Genomic DNA, 25,117 nt, shown 5'->3' with positions numbered 1-25,117 from the left:
CAGCTTGGTCCTGGACTGGAGCCTGGGGGAGAGAGGAGGGGAGAACCATCAGCTCTGGTCTCGAGTATGACAGACAGCAGCTTGGTCCTGGGATGGAGCCTGGGGAGAAGAGAGGGAGAAACATCACCTCTGGGTCTAGGATGAACACGCAAGAGCTTGGTCCTGGACGGACCTGGGGGAGAGAGGAGGGGAGAACATCACTTGGGTCTAGTATGACAGCACGAGCTTGGCCTGGGAACTGGAGCGCCTGGGGGGAGAGAGGAGGGGAGAAACATCACCTCTGGGTCTAGTGATTGACAGCACGCAGCTTGGTCCTGGGACTGGAGCCTGGGAGAGAGAGGAGGGGAGAAACATCACCTCTGGGTCTAGTATGACAGCACGCAGCTTGGTCCTGGGACTGGAAGCCTGGGGGAGAGAGGGAAGAAACATCACCTCTGGGTCTAGATGACAGCACGCAGCTTGGTCCTAGGACTGGAGCCTGGGGGAGAGAGGAGGGGAGAAACATCACCATCTGGTCTAGTATGACAGCACGCAGCTTGGTCGGGACTGGAGCCTGGGGGGAGAGAGGAGGGGAGAAACATCACCTCACCCACCCAAACATATTCTAATATTGGGTATGGAGGGTAGAGAGAGGGGGGGGGGGAAGAAGCATCACCCCCCACCACTGCACAAGCCTAAATATTTGTATTACATGTTTTAAATGTAACCTTTATTTAAACTAGGCAAGTCAGTTAAGAACAGAGTCTTATTTGGTATGGAGGGTAGAGAGAAAAGCGATACAAATATTCTGTCAGGTATGAAACTGAACGAAGAATATAGAAAGGTAAAGAAAAACACAATGTACAAATACATTACCATCACCTCCCACACCAACACACTATAGCCATCACAATACATTACCATCACTACACACCAATACACTGTAGCCATCACAATACATTACCATCCCCTCACACCAAAACACTGCTGTAGCCAATCACAAACATTTACATCACTCCCACACCAAACACACTGTAGCCATCACAATACATTACCATCACTCCACACCAAAACACTGTAGCCATCACAATACATTACCATCACTACACACACAAAACACTGTAGCCATCACAATACATAACCATCACTCACACCAATACACTGTAGCCATCACAATACATTACATCACTACACACCAAAAAACACTGTAGCCATCACAATACATACCACACTCTTCACCAAACACTGTTAGCCATCACAATACATTACCATCACTACACCCAAAACACTGTAGCCATCACACTACATTACCATACACTCCACACCAATACACTGTAGCCATCACTCCACACCAAACACTGTAGCATCACAATACATTACCGATCACTCCACACCAATACACTTAGCCATCACAATACATTACCATCACTCCACACCAAAACACTGTAGCCATCACAATACATACCATCACTCCACACCAATTACACTGTAGCCATCAACAATACATTACCATCACTCCACACCAAAACACTGTAGCCATCACACTTACATTACATCACATCCACACCAACAACACTGTAGCCATCACAATAACATTACCAATACATGTAGCCATCACAATATATTACCATCACTCCACACCAAAACACTGTAGCCATCACAATACATTACAATCACACTGTAGCCATCACAAAAACATACATTACCATCACATACACACACCAAACACTGTAGCCATCACAATACCTTACCATCACACACACCAAAAAAATGTACCATCACAATACATTACCATCACTCACACCAAAACACTGTAGCCATCACAATACCTTACCATCACTACACACCACAAACCATGTAGCCATCACAATACATTACCACCACTCACACACCAAAAGGAAAACCTGATGAACATTGAGTGGCTGTATAGTTTCTGTTTGTCATTTATTTCCCCACCCTCTCTCTCTCCCTTACCTGTTTCGGGGTCAGTGGTGGCTCTATCCCGAAGCTCGGCCAGCTGTTTGAGGGGTAGTGGGAGGTCTTGGCCAGGTCTGGCAGGGCTAGCATGGTGTTAGTGGGCACGGCCTGGCGGAAGCTCTGGGGCAGGGCCTGAATGAAGAAGTCTGCCACTGCCATGGAGAACTCAACGCTGGCACACAGATAGAGCTTCTGTAACACCGCCACCACCTGGCGCTCGCTGGCACTTTGCGTGTACGTCACGTCTATCATGGCTTCCTCGCTCGTCTCATCCGCTTACCCAGCATCCTGAGGGGTTTGGGCAAACATGAGGTTACAATCAAAATCAATCAAATTGAACAATCATACATTGAGACCGACCCGACTGGTACCGTACAGAACAAACCCAGTAGTATTGAGACCGACCCGACTGGTACCGTACAGAACACAACCCAGCAGTATTGAGACCGACCCGACTGTACAGAACACAACCCAGTAGTATGAGACCGACCGACTGTACAGAACACAACCAGTAGTAGAGACCGGCCGACTGTACCGTACAGAACACAACCCAGTAGTATTGGACCGACCCGACGTACAGAACACAACCCAGCAGTATTGAGACGACACGAACACAACCAGCAGTATTGAGACCGACCCGACTGTACAGAACACAACCCAGTAGTATTGAGACCGACCGACTGTACTATACAGAACACAACCAGTAGTATTGAGACCGACCGACTGTACTGTACAGAACACAACCAGTAGTATTGAGACCGACCCGACAGAACATAACCCAGCAGTATTGAGACCGACCCGACCGTACAGAACACAACCCAGTAGTATAGACCGACCGACGGTACCGTACAGAACAAACCCAGTAGTATTGAGACTGACCCGATGGTACCGTACAGAACACAACCCAGTAGTATTGAGACCGACCCGACTGGTACCGTACAGAACACAACCCAGTAGTATTGAGACTGACCCGACAGAACACAACCAGTAATATTGAGGACGACCCGACAGAACACAACCCAGTAGTATGAGACCGACCGACTGTACAGAACACAACCCAGTAATATTGAGACCGACCCGACTGTACAGAACACAACCAGTAGTATTGAGACCACCCGACTGGTACCGTACAGAACACAACCCAGTAGTATGAGACTGCCCGACTGGTACCGTACAGAACACAACCCAGTAGTATTGAGACCGACCGACTGGTACGTACAGAACACAACCCAGTAGTATTGAGACTGACCGACTGGTACTACAGAACACAACCCAGTAGTATTGAGACTGACCCGACTGGTACCGTACAGAACACAACCCAGTAGTATGAACACAACCCAGTAGTATTGAGACTGACCGACTGTACCTGTACAGAACACAACCCAGTAGTATTGAGACCGACCCGACGGTACTGTACAGAACACAACCCAGTAGTATTGAGACTGACCGACTGGTACCGTACAGAACACAACCCAGTAGTATTGAGACCGACCGACTGGTACCGTACAGAACACAACCCAGTAGTATTGAGACGACCGACTGGTACCGTACAGAACACAACCCAGTAGTATTGAGACCGACCGACTGGTACCGTACAGAACACAACACAGCAGTATTAATTCACTAGTTAACGGAGGTATGCCTCCACCCCAACCGTGACTCTCCAACGACAATATGGTGTGACGTCTGGCGGGGGAAGCGTGAGACTAACCGCGAGGTGACTCTCCAACGATAATATGGTTGTGACGTCTGGCGGGGAAGCGTGAGACTAACCGTGAGGTGACCTCTGTACGCCCGTCCTCATGTCGTCCAGGGTGCAGGCTGTGAGGATGGTAGAGACCTCCATGGCTCCGTTGTTAAACATCTTCCCTGAAGCCTTCATCAGGTGAAGGGTCAACTCCCCAAGACACAGCCTCTCTTGGTGTTGAGACACTGCTGACACCTTGGGAAATGGGAAACAAGACATACAATCTGTCCATAAACCAGCCTATTGTCCCTTGAAACTCACAACCACTGGGAACTACCGAGAGTCATTACAAGGCATTACAAGTCATTACCAGAGTCATTACAGGATAAGAGTCATACAAGGCTACGGTCAGACACAGAGTTACAAGGATTCCAGATCATTACAGGTCATTAACAGAGGTCATTACAAGGTCATTACGACAGGTCATTACAGGTCATACACAGAGTCTTCAGGTTACCTAGGGTAATGTTGACAGTAATGACTGGTGTTGGTAGCTGTTGAAACGCTTCCCCCTCATCATGTCTTTATCTAATTATCCAGGGCTTGGAGAGCATGAGGAGGACATTAGGAGGAAATGACTGTCATTACTGACGCCAGCGCTGAACAAGGCCCAATTCCCCGGTTCCTCCATAGAGTACATGCAGAAGTGGAGACTGGGCTACATCACCTATAGATACGTACCTGTTTAGTGAGACCGGGCTACATCACCTAAGATACGTACCTGTTAGTGAGACTGGGCTACATCACCTATAGATACGTACCTGTTTAGTGAGGACCGGGCTACATCACCTATAGACGTACCTGTTTAGTGAGACGGGCTACATCACCTATAGATACGTACCTGTTTAGTGAGACTGGGCTACATCACCTATAGATACGTACCTGTTTAGTGAGACTGGGCTACATCACCTATAAGATACGTACCTGTTTAGTGAGACGGCTACATCACCTATAGATAAAGTACCTGTTTAGTGAGACTGGGCTACATCACCTATAGGTACGACCTGTTTAGTGAACCGGCTACATCACCTATAGATACGTACCTGTTTAGTGAGACTAGTGATGGTAATGTATTGTGATGGCTACAGTGTATTGGTAATGTATTGTGATGGCTACAGTGTTTTGGTGTGGAGTGATGGTAATGTATTCTGATGGCTACAGTGTATTGGTGTGGAGTGATGGTAATGTATTGTGATGGCTATAGTGTGTTGGTGTGGAGTGATGGTAATTTATTGTACATTGTGTTTTCTTTACCTTTCTATATTCTTCCTTCAGTTTCATACCTGACAGAATATTTGTATCCTCTCTCTCTACCCTCCATACCAAATAAGACTCTGTTCTTAACTGACTTGCCTAGGTAAATAAAGGTTACATTTAAAACATGTAAATACCAAATATTAGGCTATGTGCAGTGGTGGGGTGATGCTTCTTCCCCCCCCTCTCTCTACCCTCCAGTCCCAGGAACAAGCTGTGTGCTGTCATACTAGACCCAGAGGTGGTGTTTCTCCCCTCCTCTCTCCCCCCAGGCTCCAGTCCCAGGACCAAGCTGCGTGCTGTCATACTAGACCCAGAGGTGATGTTTCTTCCCTCCTCTCTCCCCCCAGGCTCCAGTCCCAGGACCAAGCTGCGTGCTGTCATCCTAGACCCAGAGGTGATGTTTCTCCCCTCCTCTCTCCCCCAGGCTCCAGTCCCAGGACCAAGCTGCGTGCTGTCATCCTAGACCCAGAGGTGGTGTTTGTGGCTAACCTGATGAGTRCGGACGCTCCGGCCCTGGTGGCCTCYTTCCAATGTGACYTCAGTCTGAAGCTAGAGCCTGGGGGAGGGGCCTCCGGGGCCCCTGGGGGACAAAGCATGACGGCCAACCTCAGAGAGCTCAAAGTTCTGGCCTGTCCTTTCATCAGGACCAATGAGAACAAGGTGGTCACCACGGTGAGCATAAAATAGCTTTTAATAGACCCTCTACACTGCGTCTAATGTCACTACTGTAAAGCATCAGCTGGGATGAAGCATGATTCAAAGCTATTTGCAATTAGCGTTTTAATACGTTTTCCTTGAAAGTATATTTGAAATGAATCAACTCCCTTAATGCTTCTTTCTCATTGGTCTTCAGGTGCTACGTCCGTGTTCTGTCTTCCTGGAAACCAAAACCCWCCCCAACCAACCCCTTACCGGCTCTGTGACTGTGGAGGAAGTCATTATCAAAGTAGGTTTCATCCCTTCTTTGTCAAGTTTAGTTTGGTTAAAAAAAAAGTTATGGCAGAGTGTACCAATGTGCTCTGAGTAGAGGTCTTCACGGGTCCAATGGACCTGGGGCTTTCCCACCCAGCGACTTACATTGCATAGACTAATAGCTGCCATAGCTAGGTTATTTATCATCATATATGATTACGTAGATACTTGGCATGGACTGCATCGACCAGAGACGAGACGTTAACGTAGCTAGCTAGGCTAACTGATATATACCCGAACCCGGTGATATATACATAACCCGAGACCCGCTGTGATATATACATAACCCGTGATTATAACGACCAAACCTGTATACATACCGAGACCGTGATATATACATCACCCGAGGACCCGTGATATATACCCGAGACCCGTGATATATACATACCGCTAGACCGTGATATATACATCCCGAGACCGTGATATAAACCATACCGGCCGCGAAGAACTCCGTGATAATACATACCCAAGGACCCTGTGATATAACATACCCGACCCTGATCACTGAGACCCGTGACATCTGATTTGGATTCCCGGCAGTTATTTCTGAGTCTATCCGGTACCTCTCGGTACCCTTCAGTATTCCGGTACAGGTGCATCCATGAAGACCTCTAGCTCGAGTGCTCGGAGTGAGAAATGGTTTTGAATAATTGAACCGCCTGATGCACGAGAGGCTACTTTATAAACATAGATCGTCAATCGAGATCGTCATCGTCAATCGAGATTTTTCAATTGATCGTCAAACATCAGAATCCGCTGACTTCCCCCGTATGGATAAAGGAATAAATAAGGATAAATAAAGTAGAAATAAAAATAGCTCACACGCTCTTCCCTTCCCTCTGTCAGATCTCCCCTGTCATCCTGAACACAGGATGACCATCACGGCAGCCATGCCGGCTAAACCTAAAGACGAGGCAGCGGAGAGAGGAGAAGACTGAGGTCAGCGACCTGTGGTCCACCATGAACATCTACACCTGCAACTACTGGTTCCTGGAGTGGGCTCTGCAGCGAGGTACAGATAAGACGGTCGGGGTCAATTCAGGTCAATTCCAGTTTCAATTCGGGAAGTACACTGGAAATTTGAGGAATGGAGAGAATTTAGTTTACTTTCTGAATTGACTGGAATTTAAAATTGAAACATAGCCGTACTTTGATGAAATGGAAGATGTTTTTGAGTCTCAGATTGTATATTTGAAGAGAAAGTAGCACAGACAGAGTGAGCGAGATGCTAGGGAGGCCTTAGCTCTCGTGTAGAGCTATACATGTATAAAACCTTAGCATCGTCACGCCTTGTAAGAGCAAAGATAACCGTTGTCTGGTAGCACAGCCTATACATTAACGTGTCCAGGTCCCACACCAGAGGGATACATGGCAACCAGCCACCACAGTCTGCGGAACGGCAGGGAGTGAGGGCAGAGATTCACACTTTCACTTATCCTGGAATCATCAGTCACTAGTACATTAACCTTCTATCTCACCAGTGTCTCATGTGCTGACACATTTCAACACATTCTGTCTACCTCACTAAGTACTAGTGTAATCTGCTGTCTGTCCCTATTACATTAACCTTCTGTCTCTATACAATTAAACCTATTCTAATGTCTCACACTAACGTACGAATATTAACTATACTCACCTGAATCACACCTATTTACGATAGCATATACACCTTTCTTGTGTCCTCCGTATACATTACTCCTTACATGTCTTGTCGGAGCGAGATATATTACATAATCACTAACCATACTCTGAGGTGCCACAAAAACTCATACATTTAACCTTCTTGTACCGCATTTATGTGACAACTTAGCACCTTCTGTCCCCTGGACACTTGAGCTATCATTGAAACCTTCTGTCGCCTATTCTCACATATTAACCTTCTGTCCCCTATACATTAACCTTTCTGTCTTCATTATATACATTATAACCTTCTACGTCTCTATTTACATATAAACCATGGCTGTCCCTAATTTCACTTTAATCCTTCCTGCCCACAATAACTGTACATAACCTTTCCTGTCTCCTCACTCACATTAACCTTCTTATCCCTATGTTGTATAATCATCAGTTATATCTTCACCTGTACCTCATTATACTCACATTATTAAACTCCTAGCATCTCATGCTATGTCTCTATTACATCGCTACCCTTTCGATGTCCCTTTACTATCCATATAAACCTTCCTTGTCCAACTGTGTGCTATGTACACTTACAGTACTTCTGTCCTATACATAAGCCTTCTGCTCCCTATACATTAACCCTTCCATGTCCCTATACATTAACCTTCTCGTGCCCTACTACATTAACCTTCTGTCCCTATCATTTAACCTTTCTGCTCCTATACATTGACCTTCTTCCTATACATTAACCTTCTGGTCCCTATACATTAACTTCTGTCTCTATATAATTAACCATTCCTGTCCCTATACATTAACCTTCTGGTCCCTATACATTAACCTTCTGTCTCTATTACATTAACCTTCTGTCCCTATACCTTCCTCTTCTACCTAACATTAACCTTCCTGTCCCTATACATTAACCTTCTGTCCCATGTATATCATGTCTATACCTTTGTTCGTTGCTCAGTGCCTATACAGTTAACCTTCTGTCCCCTATACATAACCTTCTGTCCCTATTACATTAACCAGTTCAATGTCCCTATACTATTAACTTCTGTCCCTTAGACTAACCTTGTGTGCGTTGTGCTCGTTGTTGTTATTCAATAACCTTCTGTTCCGTGTATACATTAACCTTCTGTCCCTATACAATAACCTTCTGTGCCTATACATTAACCTTCTGTCCCTATACAATAACCTTATGTCCCTATACATTAACCTTATGTCCCTATACATTAACCTTCTGTGCCCTGCCAGGAACATTTGGGGACTCCGTTTACCTCCACTATGCACCTTTTGTTTTTGTATTCTCTACCTACAAATGGCATTAAACCTTAACATGACTTTCCCCATCTAGGTGACGGAGAGTTTCAGTGACCAGGACGGCCGTAACTTTGGGGAGAGTTTCAAGGTGGATGTGAAGGTGATTCAGGTGACCATGGAGTCTGGTCTGGGTCACCGGACGGTCCCCCTGCTACTGGCTGAGACCTCTCTGTCTGGGACGGCCAAGAACTGGTCCTCCCTCCTCTACCTCTGCTCTGACATGACCCTGGAGGTGAGACCGGAGCTTTTTCACTACTCTCAAGTATCAGCCTAATGGACTTCCTCTTCCTGTACATACAGGAGCTCCTCATGTGTTTTTTTTAGGAAGTCAATAGGCAGACAAACAGCTTTTCTTAGTCTGTTGTGAATTACAGACTTATGTAGGGATACGTGTTACCTTTGGCATTCATGTATCCGGTGTGGTGCAGCGGTCTAAGGCACTGCATCTCAGGCTAGTGGGAGTCCATAGGGCGGCGCACAGTTGGCCCAGCGCCGTCCGGGTTTGGCCGGGGTAGGCCCGTCACTGTAAATAACAGTTGTTCTTTAACTGACTTGCCTAGTTAAATAAAGGTTAAATCAACATTTTAAATCCTTTTGACTACCCGTGTTCTTTTGATTTCATCATCATAAAATGTGTTCATTGAAATTGATATAAATGGGATGGATGCTGATTTTGACACTGTGTGAATATGTTGACTTTTGACAGGTGAACTACTTCAATGAGACCCATGCTGTCTGGGAACCGCTGTTAGAGAGAGTGGAGGACGGCAAACGCAGGTGGAACCTCAAGCTAGAGGTACGCTGAATTACTCTAACCAACCTCATAGTGGAACCTCAACAACCCTAACCAACTCATAGTGGAACCTCAACCTCGAGGTACGCTGAATAACCCTAACCAAACCTCGTAGTGGAACCTCAACCTAGAGTACGCTGAATAACCCTAACCAACCTCATAGTGGAACCTAACCTAGAGGTACGCTGAATAACCCTAACCAACCTCGTAGTGGAACCTCAACCTAGAGGTACGCTGAATAACCCTAACCAACCTCGTAGTGGAACCTCAACCCAGAGGTACGCTGAATAACCCTAACCAACCTCATAGTGGAACCTCAACCTAGAGGTACGCTGAATAACCCTAACCAACCTCGTAGTGGAACCTCAACCAGAGGTACTCTGAATAACCCTAACCAACCTCGTAGTGGAACCTCAACCTGAGGTACGCTGAATAACCCTAACCACACTCATAGTGGAACCCCAACCAACCGCATAGTGGAACCTCAACCCAGAGGTACGCTGAATAACCTAACCAACATGGTAGTGGAACCTCAACCTAGAGGTACGCTGAATAACCCTAACCAACCTCATAGTGGAACCTCAACAACCCTAACCAACCTCATAGTGGAACCTCAACCTAGAGGTATGCTGAATAACCCAACCAACCTCGTAGTGGAACCCAACCTAGAGGTACGCTGAGTAACCCTAACCAACCTCATAGTGGAACCTCAACACACCCTAACCAACCTCATAGTGGAACCTCAACCTAGAGGTATGCTGAGTAACCATAACCAACCTCGTAGTGGAACCTCAACCTCGAGGTACGCTGAATAACCCTAACCAACCTCATAGTGGAACCTCAACCTAGAGGTACGCTGAATAACCATAACCAACCTTGTAGTGGAACCTCAACAACCGCATAGTGGAACCTCAAGTTATATAAACATGATTACGCTGTAGATTAGCAAAACTCAGAAACACAATGACGTTTGTATTTATTCAATCATATTGATGGGTGGTGGATGGATCGATTGACCTACAGATCGGTATCTCTCAGTAATTCAGTGTTTTGTGCACCATGTTGTCCTCCTTCACCCTGTAGATGAAGAACAACCCGTCCAGGATAAGAGTCCTGTTCCCGGGGACGACTTCGTGGTTCTCCCCGAGCCGCGTACCGCCATCAACATCTGTTCCAGAGACACCATAACATTACGGTCTCTAAGTGCTGCCTCAATGTCCTCAGCAACCTAGCCAGAGTAACACACACACACACATAGCACACACACTAGCACACACACACCAACACACACACACCAACCACACACACCAGCAGACACACTCACACAACACACACACACCAGCACACACCAGCAACACACACACACACAACACACACCACACACACACACACACACACACACACAACACCAGCAACACACTCAACACACACACACACTCACACACACCAGCACACACACACACACAGCACACACACACACCAGCACACACACCCAGCACCACACACCACCAGCAAACACACACACCAGCAAAACACACACGCACACACACAGCCAAGCCGGCACCACCCACGTACTGTATACGTGCACACACACACACACAACACACACAATACAGGAACAGTCAACCTTAGACCCATTATTCATGTCAATATGGCCAGATTGAATCTGACCAGGTTAACAGTAGCTCATCCAATCTGTTCCCTTCGTCTGATAAAGCCCGGACGTCCTCTAGCTGTGTGATTTAGATCTTATGATTTGATTAAATCAAGCCTGGCTACGAGTGTCGGCCTGTTGTCTGGACTAATGGGTCTTTGTACATCATTGTACTGTCCTGACACACAACAACACATGACAGAGAACACTCTGTCTCCGTATAACCGGTTCTGATGGCCAGCTGCTCATCTTCAAGTTTTCTCCAATTCTTCCTATGAACGTTTGACCCGTTTCTCCAGACCCTAGTTAAAGCCATTCCTCGACTTAACATCAATATCATTGTCTGTTTTTAAACCAGGACTGGGTTCATCTAGGACACAAACCAACCTATTGTTTTACAAGTTTGCTTACAAATAAAAACATTTTTAAAAAATTGGCACGTTTATTCACAGTACAATCCGTTGTGTCATTTCTGCTCAGGCGTTCTCTGAGGGCACAGCCTCTACCTTCGACCCACAGTCTATGGAGAAGCCCTTCACCATCCAATGCGCTGGGCACCCCCCTCACCGTGCAGCACAGTGCCAACCTGCGGTGGTGGCGTCCTCTGGGCAGGGCAAATCCACGAGGTGGGGGTAGGGCAGAGCGTGGACCTGGGAGTTCTCCGGGTCGGAACCTCGGCGCGGGGAAAACTGTCTGCCTTGCAGCGCCAGGAGAGCTGCCTCTTCAACCTCAGCATCTGTCAGTATATTTATTTACACTTTTTTTTTTATTTACCTTTTATTTAACTAGGCAAGTCAGTTAAGAACACATTCTTATTTAAATGACGGTCTAGGAACACAGTGGGTTAACTGCCTTGTTCAGGGCAGAACGACAGATTTTTACCTCGTCAGCTCGGGGATTCGATCTTGCAACCTTTCGGTCAGTAGCTGAACAATGTCCACCGGTCTGTCTCCTCCACAGTTCCTACAGTTTACAGTGAGATCTCCAACATGGCGGTGGATGAATAGATCCAGTCAGTAGCTGAACAATGTCCACCGGTCTGTCTCCTCCACAGTTCCTACAGGTTACAGTGAGATCTCCAACATGGCGGTGGATAATAGATCCAGTCAGTAGCTGAAACAATGTCCACCGTCTGCTCCTCCACAGTTCCGACAGGTTAAGTGAGATCTCCACCTGGCGTGGAAAGCCTGGCAGGAGGCTGTATAACGTGAGAGATCCCGTGCTACAGGAGAACGTCGCTATTGCTACAGATTGACGCCTCGGAAGGAAACAAGGTCATCACTGTCCGCTTCCGCTACAGTCAGAAAATCACTATGGAGACTGTCTCTATCACTCACTTCTCTCTGGAGCTGTCCTCCATCACTCACTATGGAGCTGTCCTCCATCACTCACTATGGATCTGTCCTCTATCACTCACTCCTCTATGGAGCTGTCCTCCATCACTCTACTCTCTATGGAGCTGTCCTCCATCACTCATCTCTATGGAACGTCCGCCACACTCACTCACTCTCTATGGAACTGTCTGCCATCACTCACTTTCTATGGCGCTTCCTCCATACTCACTCTCTCTGGAGCTGTCCTCCTCACTCTCTCTCTATGGAGCTGTCCCTATCACTCACTCTCTCTGGAGCTGTCCTTCCATCACCACTCACTATATGGAGCTTCCTCTATCACTCACCTCTCTCGGAGCTGTTCTCCATCACTCTCTCTCTATGAAGCTGTCCTCCATCACTCTCTATGGAGCGTCCTCCATCACTCACTATGGATCTGTCCTCTATCACTGCACTCTCTCGGAGCTGTCCTCCAATCACTCACTCTTATGAGCTTCCTCCAGCACTCACCTCTATGGAACTGTCCGCCATCACTCACTCACTCTCTATGAACTGGCTGCCATCACTCACTTTCTATGGCGCTGTCCCTCCATCACTCACTCACTCTCTCTGGAGCTGTCCTCCATCACTCTCTCTCTCTGGAGCTGTCCTCCATTCACTCACTCTCTATGGATCTGTCCTCCATCACTCACTCACTCTCTATGGAACTGTCCGCCATCACTCACTCTCTATGGCACTGTCCTCCATCACTCATCACTCTCTCTGGAGCTGTCCTCCTTCACTCTCTCTCTCTGAGCTGTCCTCCATCACTCACTCTCTATGGATCTGTCCTCCATCACCCACTCTATGGAACGTCTGCCATCACTCACTCACTCTCTATGCACTGTCCTCCCACACTCACTCACTCTCTCTGGAGCTGTCCTCCATCACTCACTCTCTATGGATCTTGGCTCTCCATCACTCACTCACTCTCTATGAACTGTCCGCCCATCACTCACTCTCTATGCACTGTCCTCCATTCACTCACTCACTCTCTCTGGAGCTGTCCTCCTTCACTCTCTCTCTCGGAGCTGTCCTCCATCACTCTCTCTCTATGGAGCTGTCCTCCATCACTCACTCTCCTGGAGTTCCTCCATCACTCTCTCTCTATGGAGCTGTCCTCCATCACTCTCTCTCTCCGGAGCTGTCCTCCATCACTCACTCTCTATGGATCTGTCCTCCATCACTCACTCTCTATGGGCACTGTCCTCCATCACTCACTCATCTCTCTGGAGCTGTCCTCCTTCACTCTCTCTCTCTGGAGCTGTCCTCCATCACTCACTCTCTATGGATCTGTCCTCCATCACTCACTCTTATGGCACTGTCCTCCATCACTCACTCACTCTCTCTGGAGCTGTCCTCCTACACTCTCTCTCTATGGAGCTGTCCTCCATCACTCACTCTCTATGGAGCTGTCCTCCATCACTCACTCATCTCTAGGAACTGTCCTCTCACTCACTCTCTATGGAACTGTCTCCTCCATCACCACTCTCTATGAACTGTCCTCCATCACTCACTCTCTCTCTATGATCTGTCCTCCATCACTCACTCTCTAGAACTGTCCTCATTCACTCTCTATGGAACGTCCTCCCATACTCTCTCTGGATTCCTCCATCACTCTCTCTGACTGTCCTCCATCACTCACTCTCATAACTGTGCCTCCATCACTCCTCTCTTGGACTTCCTCCTCCATCACTCACTCACTCTCTATGGAGCTGTCCTCCATCACTCACTCTCTCTCTATGGAGCTGCCTCCCATCACTCTCTCTCTATGGAGCTGTCCTCCATCACTTCTATGAGCTGGTCCTCCATCACTCTCTCTGGATCTTCTCCATCACTCTCCTCTCTTGGATCTGTCCTCCTGTAGGCTATAGACACAACATCTTTCAGTAGAGAGTAACACGTCTTGTGGACATGCAACGTGAACGCAGCTGATACTAAAATAAGTTAAATTTATTCAGCACTTTTCAACTACAGTAAAATCAATTGTTTTTGTTTCCATTCAGTCAAAAAAAGGATGATGTCATCTTTAACTGTTTGTCAACGTGGTTTTGTGTTCAGATCCAGAACCATTTCTCAGTGCCGTTTACCATCCTGAAGTATTGTCCCAAATCCAGAGGGATGTTCATATAGGACTGGCAGAACCCGAGAAAAAGAGTCTGATGTAGCCCTGGACTCGTACAGGTAATAACCATGTTGGTAGGACAGGTAATAACCATGTTGGTATACAGGTAATAAACCATGTTGGTAGTACAGGTAATAACCACGTTGGTATTACAGGTAATAACCATGTTGGTATACAGGTAATACATGTTGGTAATAACGGTAATAACCATGTTGGTAGTACAGGTAAATAACCATGTTGGTATTACAGTAATAACCATGTTGGTAGTACAGGTAATAACCATGTTGTATACAGGTAATAACCATTGGGATTACAGTAAGTAACATGTTGGGAGTACATGGTAATAACCATGTTGGTAGTACAGGTAATAACCATTGTTGGTAGTCCTGGACTCGTACAGGTAACCAGTGTGGTAGTCCTGGACTCATACAGGTAATAACCATGTTGGTAGTCCTGGACTCGTACAGGTAATAACCATGTTGGTAGTCCTGGACTCATACAGGTAATAACCATGTTGGTAGTCCTGGACTCATACAGTAATAACCATGTTGGTAGTCCTGGACTCGTACAGTAATAACCATGTTGGTAGTCCTGGACTTATTACAGGTAATAACCATGTTGGTAGTCCTGGACTCATACAGGTAATAACCATGTTGTTAGTCCTGGACTCATACAGGTAAAACCATGTTGGTAGTCCTGGACTCATACAGGATAACCTATGTTGGTTAGTCCTGGACTCATACAGGTAATAACCATTTTGTAGCCCTGGACTCATACAGGTAATAACCATGTTGGTAGTCCTGGACTCATACAGGTAATAACACCATGTTTGGTAGCCCTGGACTCTACAGGTAATAACACATGTTGGTAGCCCCTGGACTCATACAGGTAATAACCATGTTGTACCCTGGACTCATTACAGGTAAAACCATGTTGTATCCTGGACTCATACAGGTAATAACCATGTTTGATTAGACAGGGTAATAACCATGTGGTAGCCCTGGACGTCATACAGGTAATAACCATGTCGGTAGCCTGGACTCGTACAGGTTATAACCATTTGGTAACCTGGACTCATACAGGTAATCAACCATTGTTGGTAGCCCTGGACATCCTACAGGTAATAAAACCAGTGGTAGCCCTGGACTCATACAGGTAATAACCATGTCGGTAGCCTGACTCTACAGTAATAACCATGTGGTAGCCCTGGACTCATACAGTAATAACCATTGTCGGTAGAACCTGGACTTCATACAGGTAATAACCATGGTGGTAGCCCTGGACTCATACAAAGGTAATAACCATGTCCGGTTAGCCCTGGACTCATACAGGTAATAACCATGTTGGTAGCCCTGGACTCTACAGGTAATACCATGTTGGTAGTCCTGGACTCTACAGGTAATAACCATGTTTGGTAGCCCTGGACTCGTAACAGGTAATAACCATTGTTGGTACCCTGGACTCTAAGGTAATAACCATGTTGTGGTAAGCCCTGGACTCGTACAGGGTACATAAACCAGCTTGGGTAGCCTGGACCATACAGGTAATAACCATGTTGGTAGTCCTGGACTCTACAGGTAATAACCAGGTTGAATAGACAGGTAATAACGAGTGTGTAGTCCGTGAGACAGGTAATAACCATGTTTGTGCCCTGGACTCGTACAGGTAATAACCATTTAGGTAGTCTCTGATCTACAGTAATAAACAGGTTGTTAGGACAGGTAATAACCATTTTGTAGCCCTGGACTCATACAGGAATAACCAGTTTGTAGGACAGGTAGTATAACATGTTGTAAGTGCCTGGACTCTACGTATAACATTTGGTACAGAATAACCATGTGCGAGTCCGGACTCTACAAGGTAATAACCATGTTGGTAGCCCTGGACTCATACAGGTAATAACCATGTTGGTAGGACAGGTAATAACCATGTTGGTAGTCCTGGACTCGTACAGGTAATAACCATGTTGGTAGGACAGGTAATAACCATGTTGGTAGTCCTGGACTCATACAGGTAATAACCATGTTGGTAGTCCTGGACTCGTACATGTAATAACCATGTTGGTAGGACAGGTTATAACCATGTTGGTAATACAGGGAATAACCATGTTGGTAGGACAGGTAATAACCATGTTGGTAGGACAGGTAATAACCATGTTGGTAGGACAGGTTATAATCATGTTGGTAGGACAGGTAATAACCATGTTGGTAGGACAGGTTATAACCATGTTGGTAATACAGGGAATAACCATGTTGGTAATACAGGGAATAACCATGTTGGTAGGACAGGTAATAACCATGTTGGTAGGACAGGTTATAATCATGTTGGTAGTCCTGGACTCATACAGGTAATAACCATGTCGGTAATACAGGTAATAACCATGTTGGTAGGACAGGTTATAATCATGTTGGTAGTCCTGGACTCATACAGGTAATAACCATGTCGGTAATACAGGGAATAACCATGTTGGTAGCCCTGGACTCGTACAGGTCTTTAGAGAGGGACCTTTTATACAGGGTGTAACACAGCGTGTACTTACCAGGGCCGATACTTTACACAACATTTAACATATTTTCTGTCGCTGTTAATGTGTTCTCAGTCCACCTATCAGGTAAAATAAGGGTAATTATTTTTGATTCAGTCTCACCTGGTAAGACCACTTCTCCTGAAGAGTGTAGTTGTTGCTGTCCTCCTCAAACAGCACACGTGTATGACACCAGGCACTAGTACTCGTGTCCACCAACGAGTGTTCGAGTAACTTCCCCTTGAATTGCCGTAATTATATTTGCTTACTTATCATCGTAGGAAGCGAGATACACTTTTACCGAGTGTTTGCACGTGTGAGCCGCACGTCGCAAATGTACCCAAACTGACAATTTTACATTAATTACATTGGTTACTTATCGTATGAATGGACAGCTCTATTTCAACATAGCTTCTGAAAGGCCGGTGATCGCAGCGTACAGACGAACTAGGATACTATTTATGAGATGCTAATCATAAACAGGAAATTAAGAGGTTGATTGTGTATGAGCTGGGCAGCTTGGGAGATCCAGGTGTCCCCTTGCTCAGTCTCTGTATCCATTATCCGGCTCGAAGGACCACGTTCGAGAGAGTGGCACCATAAGTGTTCTAGTGCTTTAAACAAGTGTTCTAGTGCTTTAAACAAGTGTTCTAGTGCTTTAAAACAAGTGTTCTAGTGCTTTAAACAAGTTTCTAGTGCTTTAAAACAAGTGTTCTATGCTTTAAACAAGTGTTCTAGTGCTTTAAACAAGTGTTCTTAGTGTCTTAAACAAGTTCTATGTGCTTAAACAAGTGTTCTAGTGCTTTAAACAAGTGTTCTAGTGCGTTTAAAACAAGTGTTCTAGTGCCTTAAACAAGTGTTCTAGTGCCTTAAAACAAAGTTTTCTAGTGCTTAAACAAGTGTTCTAGTGCTTTAAACAAGTATTCTATGCTTAAACAAGTTTCTAGTGCTGTACAATATTTGCTTTAAACAAGTATTCTTTTTTAAATTATCCCATTTTCTCCCCAATTTTCGTGGTATCCAATCGCTAGTAATTACTATCTTGTCTCATCGCTACAACTCCCGTACGGGCTCGGGAGAGACGAAGGTCGAAAGCCATGCGTCCTCCGAAGCACAACCCAACCAAGCCGCACTGCTTCTTAACACAGCGCGCCTCCAACCCGGAAGCCAGCCGCACCAATGTGTCGAGGAAACACCGTGTACCTGGCCCCTTGGTTAGCGCGCACTGCGCCCGGCCCGCCACAGGAGTCGCTGGAGCGCGGATGAGACAAGGATACCCTACCGGCCAAACCCTCCCTAACCCGGACGACGCTATGCCAATTGTGCGTCGCCCCACGGACCTCCCGGTCGCGGCCGGCTGCGACAGAGCCTGGGCGCGAACCCAGAGACTCTGGTGGCGCAGTTAGCACTGCGATGCAGTGCCTAGACCACTGCCCACCGGGAGGCCTTAAACAAGTGTTCTAGTGCTTTAAACAAGTGTTCTAGTGCTTTAAACAAGTGTTCTAGTGCCTTAAACAAGTGTTCTAGTGCTTTAAACAAGTATGCTAGTGCCTTAAACAAGTGTTCTAGATTTCTATGAGAAAAGTTAACCCCCTAGACCCACCGGTGCGTCAATATAAGTTGCATAACAAAAGATGCTCCTTCAAAAATCCGTCAGTTTAACCTAGAGATGTGTTGTGTTTATTTCATTGACGCGTCTCAATCCACTCCATCACTAGTGTCGCGTTTCCTCATCGTGGGTGGAAAGAGCGCTTTTTGTCAACTTATTTAGCATCCGAACGTTTGACGTACAAACTATGACCGTTTTATTGAAAGGGTAGACTCTCAAACAACACAACGGTGTTCTCCGTTTTGCTCTATTGACTTACAAGTGTCAGGGGACTCGTCTGAAGTCGTACCGTCGAATGTGCCAACTTCTTTGTTTGTAAGCGTCGAACCGTTTGTGCTACAAATTAGTTGAGTATCTGGAGCATCAGCATTTGTGGTTCGGTTACAGGTTCAAATGCCAAAACAAATAACTTTCTTCTGAAACTCGTCAGTCTATTCTTCTTGAGAAATGAAGCTATTCCAAGCGAGAAATTGCCAAGAAACTGAAGATCGTCGTACAACGCTGTGTAATACTCCCTTCACAGAACAGCAGTCTCAACGTCAACAGTGAAGAGGCGACTCCGCGGATGCAAAGAAAAAGCCATATCTCAGACTGGCCAATAAAAAGAAAAGATTAAGATGGGCAAAAAACACAGACACTGGACAGAGGAACTCTGCAGAAGGCCAGCATCCCGGAGTTGCCTCTTCACTGCTGACGTTGAGACCGTGTTTTTGCGGGAATATTTAATGAAGTTGCCAGTTGAGGACTTGTGATGCGTCTGTTTCTCAAAGCTGACACTCTAATGTACTTGTCCTCTTGCTCAGTTGTGCACCGGGGCTCCCACTCCTCTTTCTATTCTGGTTAGAGCCAGTTTGCGCTGTTCTGTGAAGGGAGTAGTACACAGCGTTGTACGAGATATCTAAAAAGGGTCCTAAAATCTAAATCAAATAGTTAAATGACCATAGTTTGAACCATCTTAAAACAATTCCATACGTCAGCTTAGCAATTCCCAACGCTTAGGACTTACAGGGGTTAAACAAAATTCTTAGAACTTTTAACAAATGTTCTAGAACTGTAAACAAATATTCTAGAACTTTAAAAAAGTTCTAGAACTTTAAACAAAAGTTCTAGAACTTTAAACAAATGTTCTAGAACTTTAACAAATGTTCTAGCTTAAAAAAAATCAGACTTTAAACAAATGTTCTAGGACTTTAAACAACTGTTCTAGACTTTTATACAGACTCCCCTGTCCTTGTTTCACTCCTCTCTCTGATGCAGATGTCGGCTAGGGTTATGTTTAACTGGATTGTTAGTTATTAAACGTGGTCTCCTCGTCTCTTCTCCCTCTATAGGTGTCAGCTCTTCCTCCAGCCAGCCGGGCGCCTGGAGGGCCAGTAGGCCCGTCGTCTAGCTGTACGCCTGGAAGGAGCAGGTCCACCTGAGCTCTGAGGTGCGGCCCTTCTCAGTGTCCGTCGGCAGACAGCAGCTTCCTGCCCCTCCAGGTGACCACCTTGGCCACACCAGATCACCTGTCCTTCATTTCCTCCCAGCGAGAGGACGACTGGGACCCTGCCTACGTCATCCACCTCCACCCCGCTGTGACCCTCCGGAACCTGCTACCTTACAGCATCAGATACCTACTGGAGGTAGTACCACTTAGATAACCTAAACATGAAGACAGTCACTAGGCTAGGACCTAAACATGAAGACAGTCACTAGGCTAGGACCTAACCTTAGACCTGTACCCTGCCTTACAGCATCAGATACCTACTGGAGGTGGTAACACTTAGATAACCTAAACATGAAGACAGTCACTAGGCTAGGACCTAAACATGAAGACAGTCACTAGGCTAGGACCTAAACATGAAGACAGTCACTAGGCTAGGACCTAACCCTCGACCTGTACCCTGCCTTACAGCATCAGATACCTACTGGGGGTAGTAACACTTAGATAACCTAAACATGAAGACAGTCACTAGGCTAGGACCTAACCCCTGACCTGTACCCTGCCTTACAGCATCAGATATATACTGGAGGTAACTCTACACATTCCAGTGACTAAGGGAAGAAGGCACAGGTGTAGACTAAAAGATATATAAGAACAATCAGCCAGCCACTAGACTTTGATTTCATTATTTCCTGTTGTTACGCCATGTTGAGATCCCTCCACAGTGCAAAGATACTTTCCTAACGGATACAATATCATTATAAAAATGATCTATCCATTAATCCATCTSTCCAGGGCTCAGCAGATTTCCATGAGCTTCAGGAGGGCAGCACAGCAGACATCCTGGACGCCCGTATAGGAGGTGAGATCATGGAGATGGTCCTGGTTAAATACCAGGGTCGSAACTGGTCCGGCCGTATCCGTATCGCCCAGGACATGCAGGAGTTCTTCCCTGTGTGTTTCGCCTGCSACTCGYCGGAGAAGCTGACCGRGGACCTGAGCGTGCACGTGACGCGGCAGCGTGGACGACTGGCGCTGGCGGTCTTTAGCCCCTACTGGGTCGTCAATAAGACGTCCAGGGTTCTYCAGTACCGAGCGGAGGACGTCTCCGTCAAACACGCTGCGGACTTCAGGGACGTCGTCCTCTTCTCCTTCAGGAAGAAGAACATCTTCAGCAAGAACAAGGTAGGAAAGCGTCTCACTGTCTTATTTTATTTAAAACCTTATTTAACTAGGCAAGTCCGTTAAGAACAAAATTCGTTATTTACAATGACGGCCTAGACAAAGGCAAAAGCCTCCTGCGGGAGTGGGGCCTGGATAATAATAAATAAATAAATCAATATAAATAATAGGACAAAACCACCATCACAACAAGAGAGAAACACACACTACATCAAGAGAGAACCTGAAGACCACAACATAAGCATGGCAGCAGCACATGACAACAAGCATGGTAGCAGCACAACATGGTAGCAGCACAACAGGTAGCAGCACAACATGGTAGCAGCACAAATGGTACAGCACAACAATGGTAGCAGCAACACCATGGTAAGCAGCACAACATGGTAGCAATACAAACATGGTAGCAACACAGGAATGGTAAGCAACACACATGGTGGGGCAGCACACATGGCAGCAGCACAACTGGTAGCAGCACAACATGGCAGCAGCCACAACATTGGCAGCTCCACAACATGGCAGAGCACAACATGGCAGCAGCGCACAACATGGTCAGCAGCACAAAGTGGTAGCGAGGCACAACATGGTAGCAGCACATACATGGTATGCAGCACACATGGGTAAGCCAACATGGTATGCAGCAAAAAACATGGTAGCAGACAAAAACATGGTAAGCGCAGCACAACATGCGTAGCAAAGCCCAAACATGGTAGCAGCACAACATGGTAAGGAGTACACAACATGGTAGCAGCACAATCACGGCAGCTCCACAACACGGCACTCCACAACACGGTAAACGCAACACAAAACGGTTAGCAAGACAACACGGTAGGCAAACACAACATGACAACAACAGACCATGACAACAACAAACATGGTAAGCAGCACTAACATGGCAGCTGCAGCCATACACGTAAGCAGCAACAACATTGGTAGGCACATATCATGGTAGCAGCACAAAAACATGGGATCACATTATTGGGTCACAGACTAACAGCACAAAGGTCTAGATGTAGTAGACAACATATACAGGTCAACAATCAGTCACAACGTCAGTAATAGAGTGTCTCATGATTGAGGTCTTTGAATGAAGAGTTGATGATGTAAACTGTCCAGTTGAGTGGTGCAGGCTCGTTCATGTCGCAGCGATCTGAAAAGACTGAGCGATCCAGGGTGTGTGTGCTTTTGGGTGGACTTTAACCAGATGGTGACTGGCAGAACTTGGGTGTGTATTGTGAGGAGAGGGCTGCAGTAGATATCTCAGATAGGGGGGAGTGAGGCCTAAGAGGGTTATATAAATAAGCATCAACCAGTGGGTCTTGCGATGGGTATACAGAGATGACCATTTTACAGAGGAGTATAGAGTGCATTGATGTGTCCTATAGGGAGCATTGGTGGTAAATCTGATGGCCGAATGGTAAAGAACATCTAGCCGCTCGAGAGCACCCTTACCTGCCGATCCATACATTATGTCTCCGTAATCTAGCATGAGTAGGATGGTCATCTGAATCAGGGTTAGTTTGGCAGCTGGGGTGAAAGAGGAGCGATTACGATAGAGGAAACCAAGTCTAGATTTAACCTTAGCCTGCAGCTTTGATATGTGCTGAGAGAAGGACAGTGCACCATCTAGGCATACTCCCAAGTACTTGTATGAGGTGACTACCTCAAGCTCTAAACCCTCAGAGGTAGTAATAACACCTGTGGGGAGAGGGGCAGTCTTCTTACCAAACCACATGACCTTTGTTTTGGAGGTGTTCAGAACAAGGTTAAGGGTAGAGAAAGCCTGTTGGACACTAAGAAAGCTTTGTTGTAGAGCATTTAACACAAAATCTGGGGAGGGGCCAGCTGAGTATAAGACTGTATCATCTGCATATAAATGGATGAGAGAGCTTCCTACTGCCTGAGCTATGTTGTTGATGTAAATTGAGAAGAGCGTGGGGCCTAGGATTAAGCCTTGGGGTACTCCCTTGGCGACAGGCAGTGGCTGAGACAGCAGATTTTCTTACTTTATACACTGCACTCTTTGAGAGAGGTAGTTAGTAAACCAAGCCAAAGACCCCTCAGAGACACCAAGACTCCTTAGCCGGCCCATAAGAATGGAATGTTCTACCGTAACAAGAGCTTTGGCCAAGTCAATAAAAATAGCAGCACAACATTACTTAGAATCAAGGGCGATGGTGACATCACTGAGGACCTTTAAGGTTGCAGTGACACATCCATAACCTGAGTGGAAACCAGATTGCACCTTAAAGAAGAAAGGGTCTAAACCATCTGAACCAGATGGTTTTTGGGGGTCTAGTTTAAGGAGCTCCTTTAGCACCTCGGATTCAGTGATTGCCTGCAGGGAGAAACTTTGTAGCGGGTCAGGGGGAAAAGTTGGAGAAGCATCAGGGATAATCGCATTAGAAGGGGTGGGAGATGAGGAAATGTTGGACGGGCAAGGAGGCGTGGCTGAGTCAAATAGGAATCCTGACTTAATGAAGTGGTGATTAAAGAGCTCAGCCATGTGCTTCTTGTCAGTAACAACCACATCATCAACATTAAGGGACAGCTGTGAGGAGGAGGGTTTATTCTCCAGGTCTTTAACCGTTTTCCAGAACTTCTTGTGGTTAGACCCACAGAGAGAGCTGCTCCTTAAAGTAACTAACTTTGGCCTTCCGGATAGCCTGAGTGCACGTATTTCTCATTTGCCTGAACGAGAGCCAGTCAGCCTGAGTATGGATGTGCCGAGCATTTTGCCAAATGCAATTCTTGAGGTGGAGTAACTCTGCAAGATCACGGTCGAACCAGGGGCTGAACCTGTTTTTAATTCTCATTTTCTTTATGTGGGCGTGTTTGTTAACAATACCACTGAAAATATCAAAAAAGAAGGTCCAAGCGTCTTCGACAGAGGGGATGAAGCTGATTCTGTACCATTTTACGGAGGTCAGTTCACGAAAGAAGGCTTGCTCATAAAATATTTTTAGCAAGTGTCTATAACAAATCAGGAGAGGTCGTTTCACTGAGCAGCTATTACGAACACGGGCTGTAAAACGGTGATGAATGGTCTTTGAACAGCAGGATGGGGCTTCAGAGGACGCTTCAAAGACTCCTGACACTTGTTGGGCCAAAAGCCCTTTTACTTCACACCTTAGTGCTGGTTGAAAACATGTTGAAAAATGTAAGAGCTCATATTAAGCTGTGTCTCTCTCTCTCTCTGAGGGGAGGCGTGTCTTTCAGCGTTTCAGTTTTCAGTGTCACAGTGTTTCTCAAACCTTTCCTGGCAGACCCCAAACTTCTCCCTGAATTTGATATATCCCAGATGGATTCATTCATAGTTGAATCAGGTGTGCTAGTTCAAGGATTACAACAAAACTGTGAAAATGTCTGGGATTCCTGGAGGAGAGGTGTGAGAAACACTAGTCTCTAACAGACAGCATCTTTAAAAGTGTTTTTCCTCTCTTAGATCAGCTGTTTCTCTCGGTAATGCTGGATGTTGTCTTTCTACAGCTGTTTCTCTCAGTAATGCTGGGTGTTGTCTTTCTACAGCTGTTTCTCTCGGTAACGCTGGGTGTTGTCTTTCTAC

At 46.2% G+C, this 25,117-nt stretch overlaps 4 protein-coding genes across 4 annotated transcripts; 3 read left to right on the top strand and 1 right to left on the bottom strand.

Annotated features, from left to right (window-relative positions):
* Nucleotides 1–207: 207 nt before the first annotated feature.
* Nucleotides 208–3,940, bottom strand: LOC112077469 (intermembrane lipid transfer protein VPS13C-like). Its single transcript, XM_070441708.1, has 4 exons — nucleotides 3,741–3,940; nucleotides 3,668–3,679; nucleotides 1,954–2,244; nucleotides 208–327 (listed from the first exon to the last, which is right to left on the bottom strand). Exons 3-4 carry the CDS (start codon nucleotides 2,206–2,208, stop codon nucleotides 208–210), a joined length of 375 nt encoding a protein of 124 aa, XP_070297809.1. The 5' UTR covers nucleotides 2,209–2,244; nucleotides 3,668–3,679; nucleotides 3,741–3,940.
* Nucleotides 3,941–5,175: 1,235 nt separating this feature from the next.
* LOC112077468 (intermembrane lipid transfer protein VPS13C-like) lies at nucleotides 5,176–6,869 on the top strand. The gene is made up of 3 exons (XM_024143973.2): nucleotides 5,176–5,632; nucleotides 5,814–5,906; nucleotides 6,779–6,869. The coding sequence occupies exons 1-3, from the start codon at nucleotides 5,453–5,455 to the stop codon at nucleotides 6,806–6,808; spliced, it is 303 nt and encodes a 100-aa protein (XP_023999741.1). The 5' UTR covers nucleotides 5,176–5,452; the 3' UTR covers nucleotides 6,809–6,869.
* A 2,118-nt stretch (nucleotides 6,870–8,987) lies between these two features.
* On the top strand, nucleotides 8,988–10,853 carry LOC112077467 (intermembrane lipid transfer protein VPS13C-like). Its single transcript, XM_024143972.2, has 3 exons — nucleotides 8,988–9,104; nucleotides 9,579–9,668; nucleotides 10,749–10,853. Exons 1-3 carry the CDS (start codon nucleotides 8,988–8,990, stop codon nucleotides 10,851–10,853), a joined length of 312 nt encoding a protein of 103 aa, XP_023999740.1.
* Nucleotides 10,854–20,678: 9,825 nt separating this feature from the next.
* LOC112077466 (intermembrane lipid transfer protein VPS13C-like) lies at nucleotides 20,679–21,558 on the top strand (the record flags this gene model as incomplete). The annotated part of the gene is made up of 2 exons (XM_024143971.2): nucleotides 20,679–20,702; nucleotides 21,169–21,558. A coding segment is annotated over exon 2 (315 nt), but the record flags the coding sequence as incomplete, so codon positions are not given.
* Between the last annotated feature and the right edge of the window lie 3,559 nt (nucleotides 21,559–25,117).

Source organism: Salvelinus sp. IW2-2015, unplaced genomic scaffold, assembly GCF_002910315.2.
Source record: "Salvelinus sp. IW2-2015 unplaced genomic scaffold, ASM291031v2 Un_scaffold4600, whole genome shotgun sequence".
NCBI lineage: Eukaryota > Metazoa > Chordata > Actinopteri > Salmoniformes > Salmonidae > Salvelinus > Salvelinus sp. IW2-2015.
The sequence above is the reverse complement of the archived record's forward strand: the minus strand, read 5'-3'. Positions and strand labels throughout refer to the sequence as shown.

What these genes read in the sequence shown, in the direction of transcription:
- LOC112077469 (XM_070441708.1), bottom strand. Translation starts at nt 2,208, where the DNA reads ATGATAGACGTGACGTACACGCAAAGTGCCAGCGAGCGCCAGGTGGTG. An exon ending in CACCACTGACCCCGAAACAG is followed by an intron (nt 328 to 1,953) that starts GTAAGGGAGAGA and finishes TCTCTCTCCCAG; the next exon opens with GCTCCAGTCCCAGGACCAAG.
- LOC112077467 (XM_024143972.2), top strand. Translation starts at nt 8,988, where the DNA reads ATGGAGTCTGGTCTGGGTCACCGGACGGTCCCCCTGCTACTGGCTGAG. An exon ending in GCTCTGACATGACCCTGGAG is followed by an intron (nt 9,105 to 9,578) that starts GTGAGACCGGAG and finishes GACTTTTGACAG; the next exon opens with GTGAACTACTTCAATGAGAC. An exon ending in GGTGGAACCTCAAGCTAGAG is followed by an intron (nt 9,669 to 10,748) that starts GTACGCTGAATT and finishes TTCACCCTGTAG; the next exon opens with ATGAAGAACAACCCGTCCAG.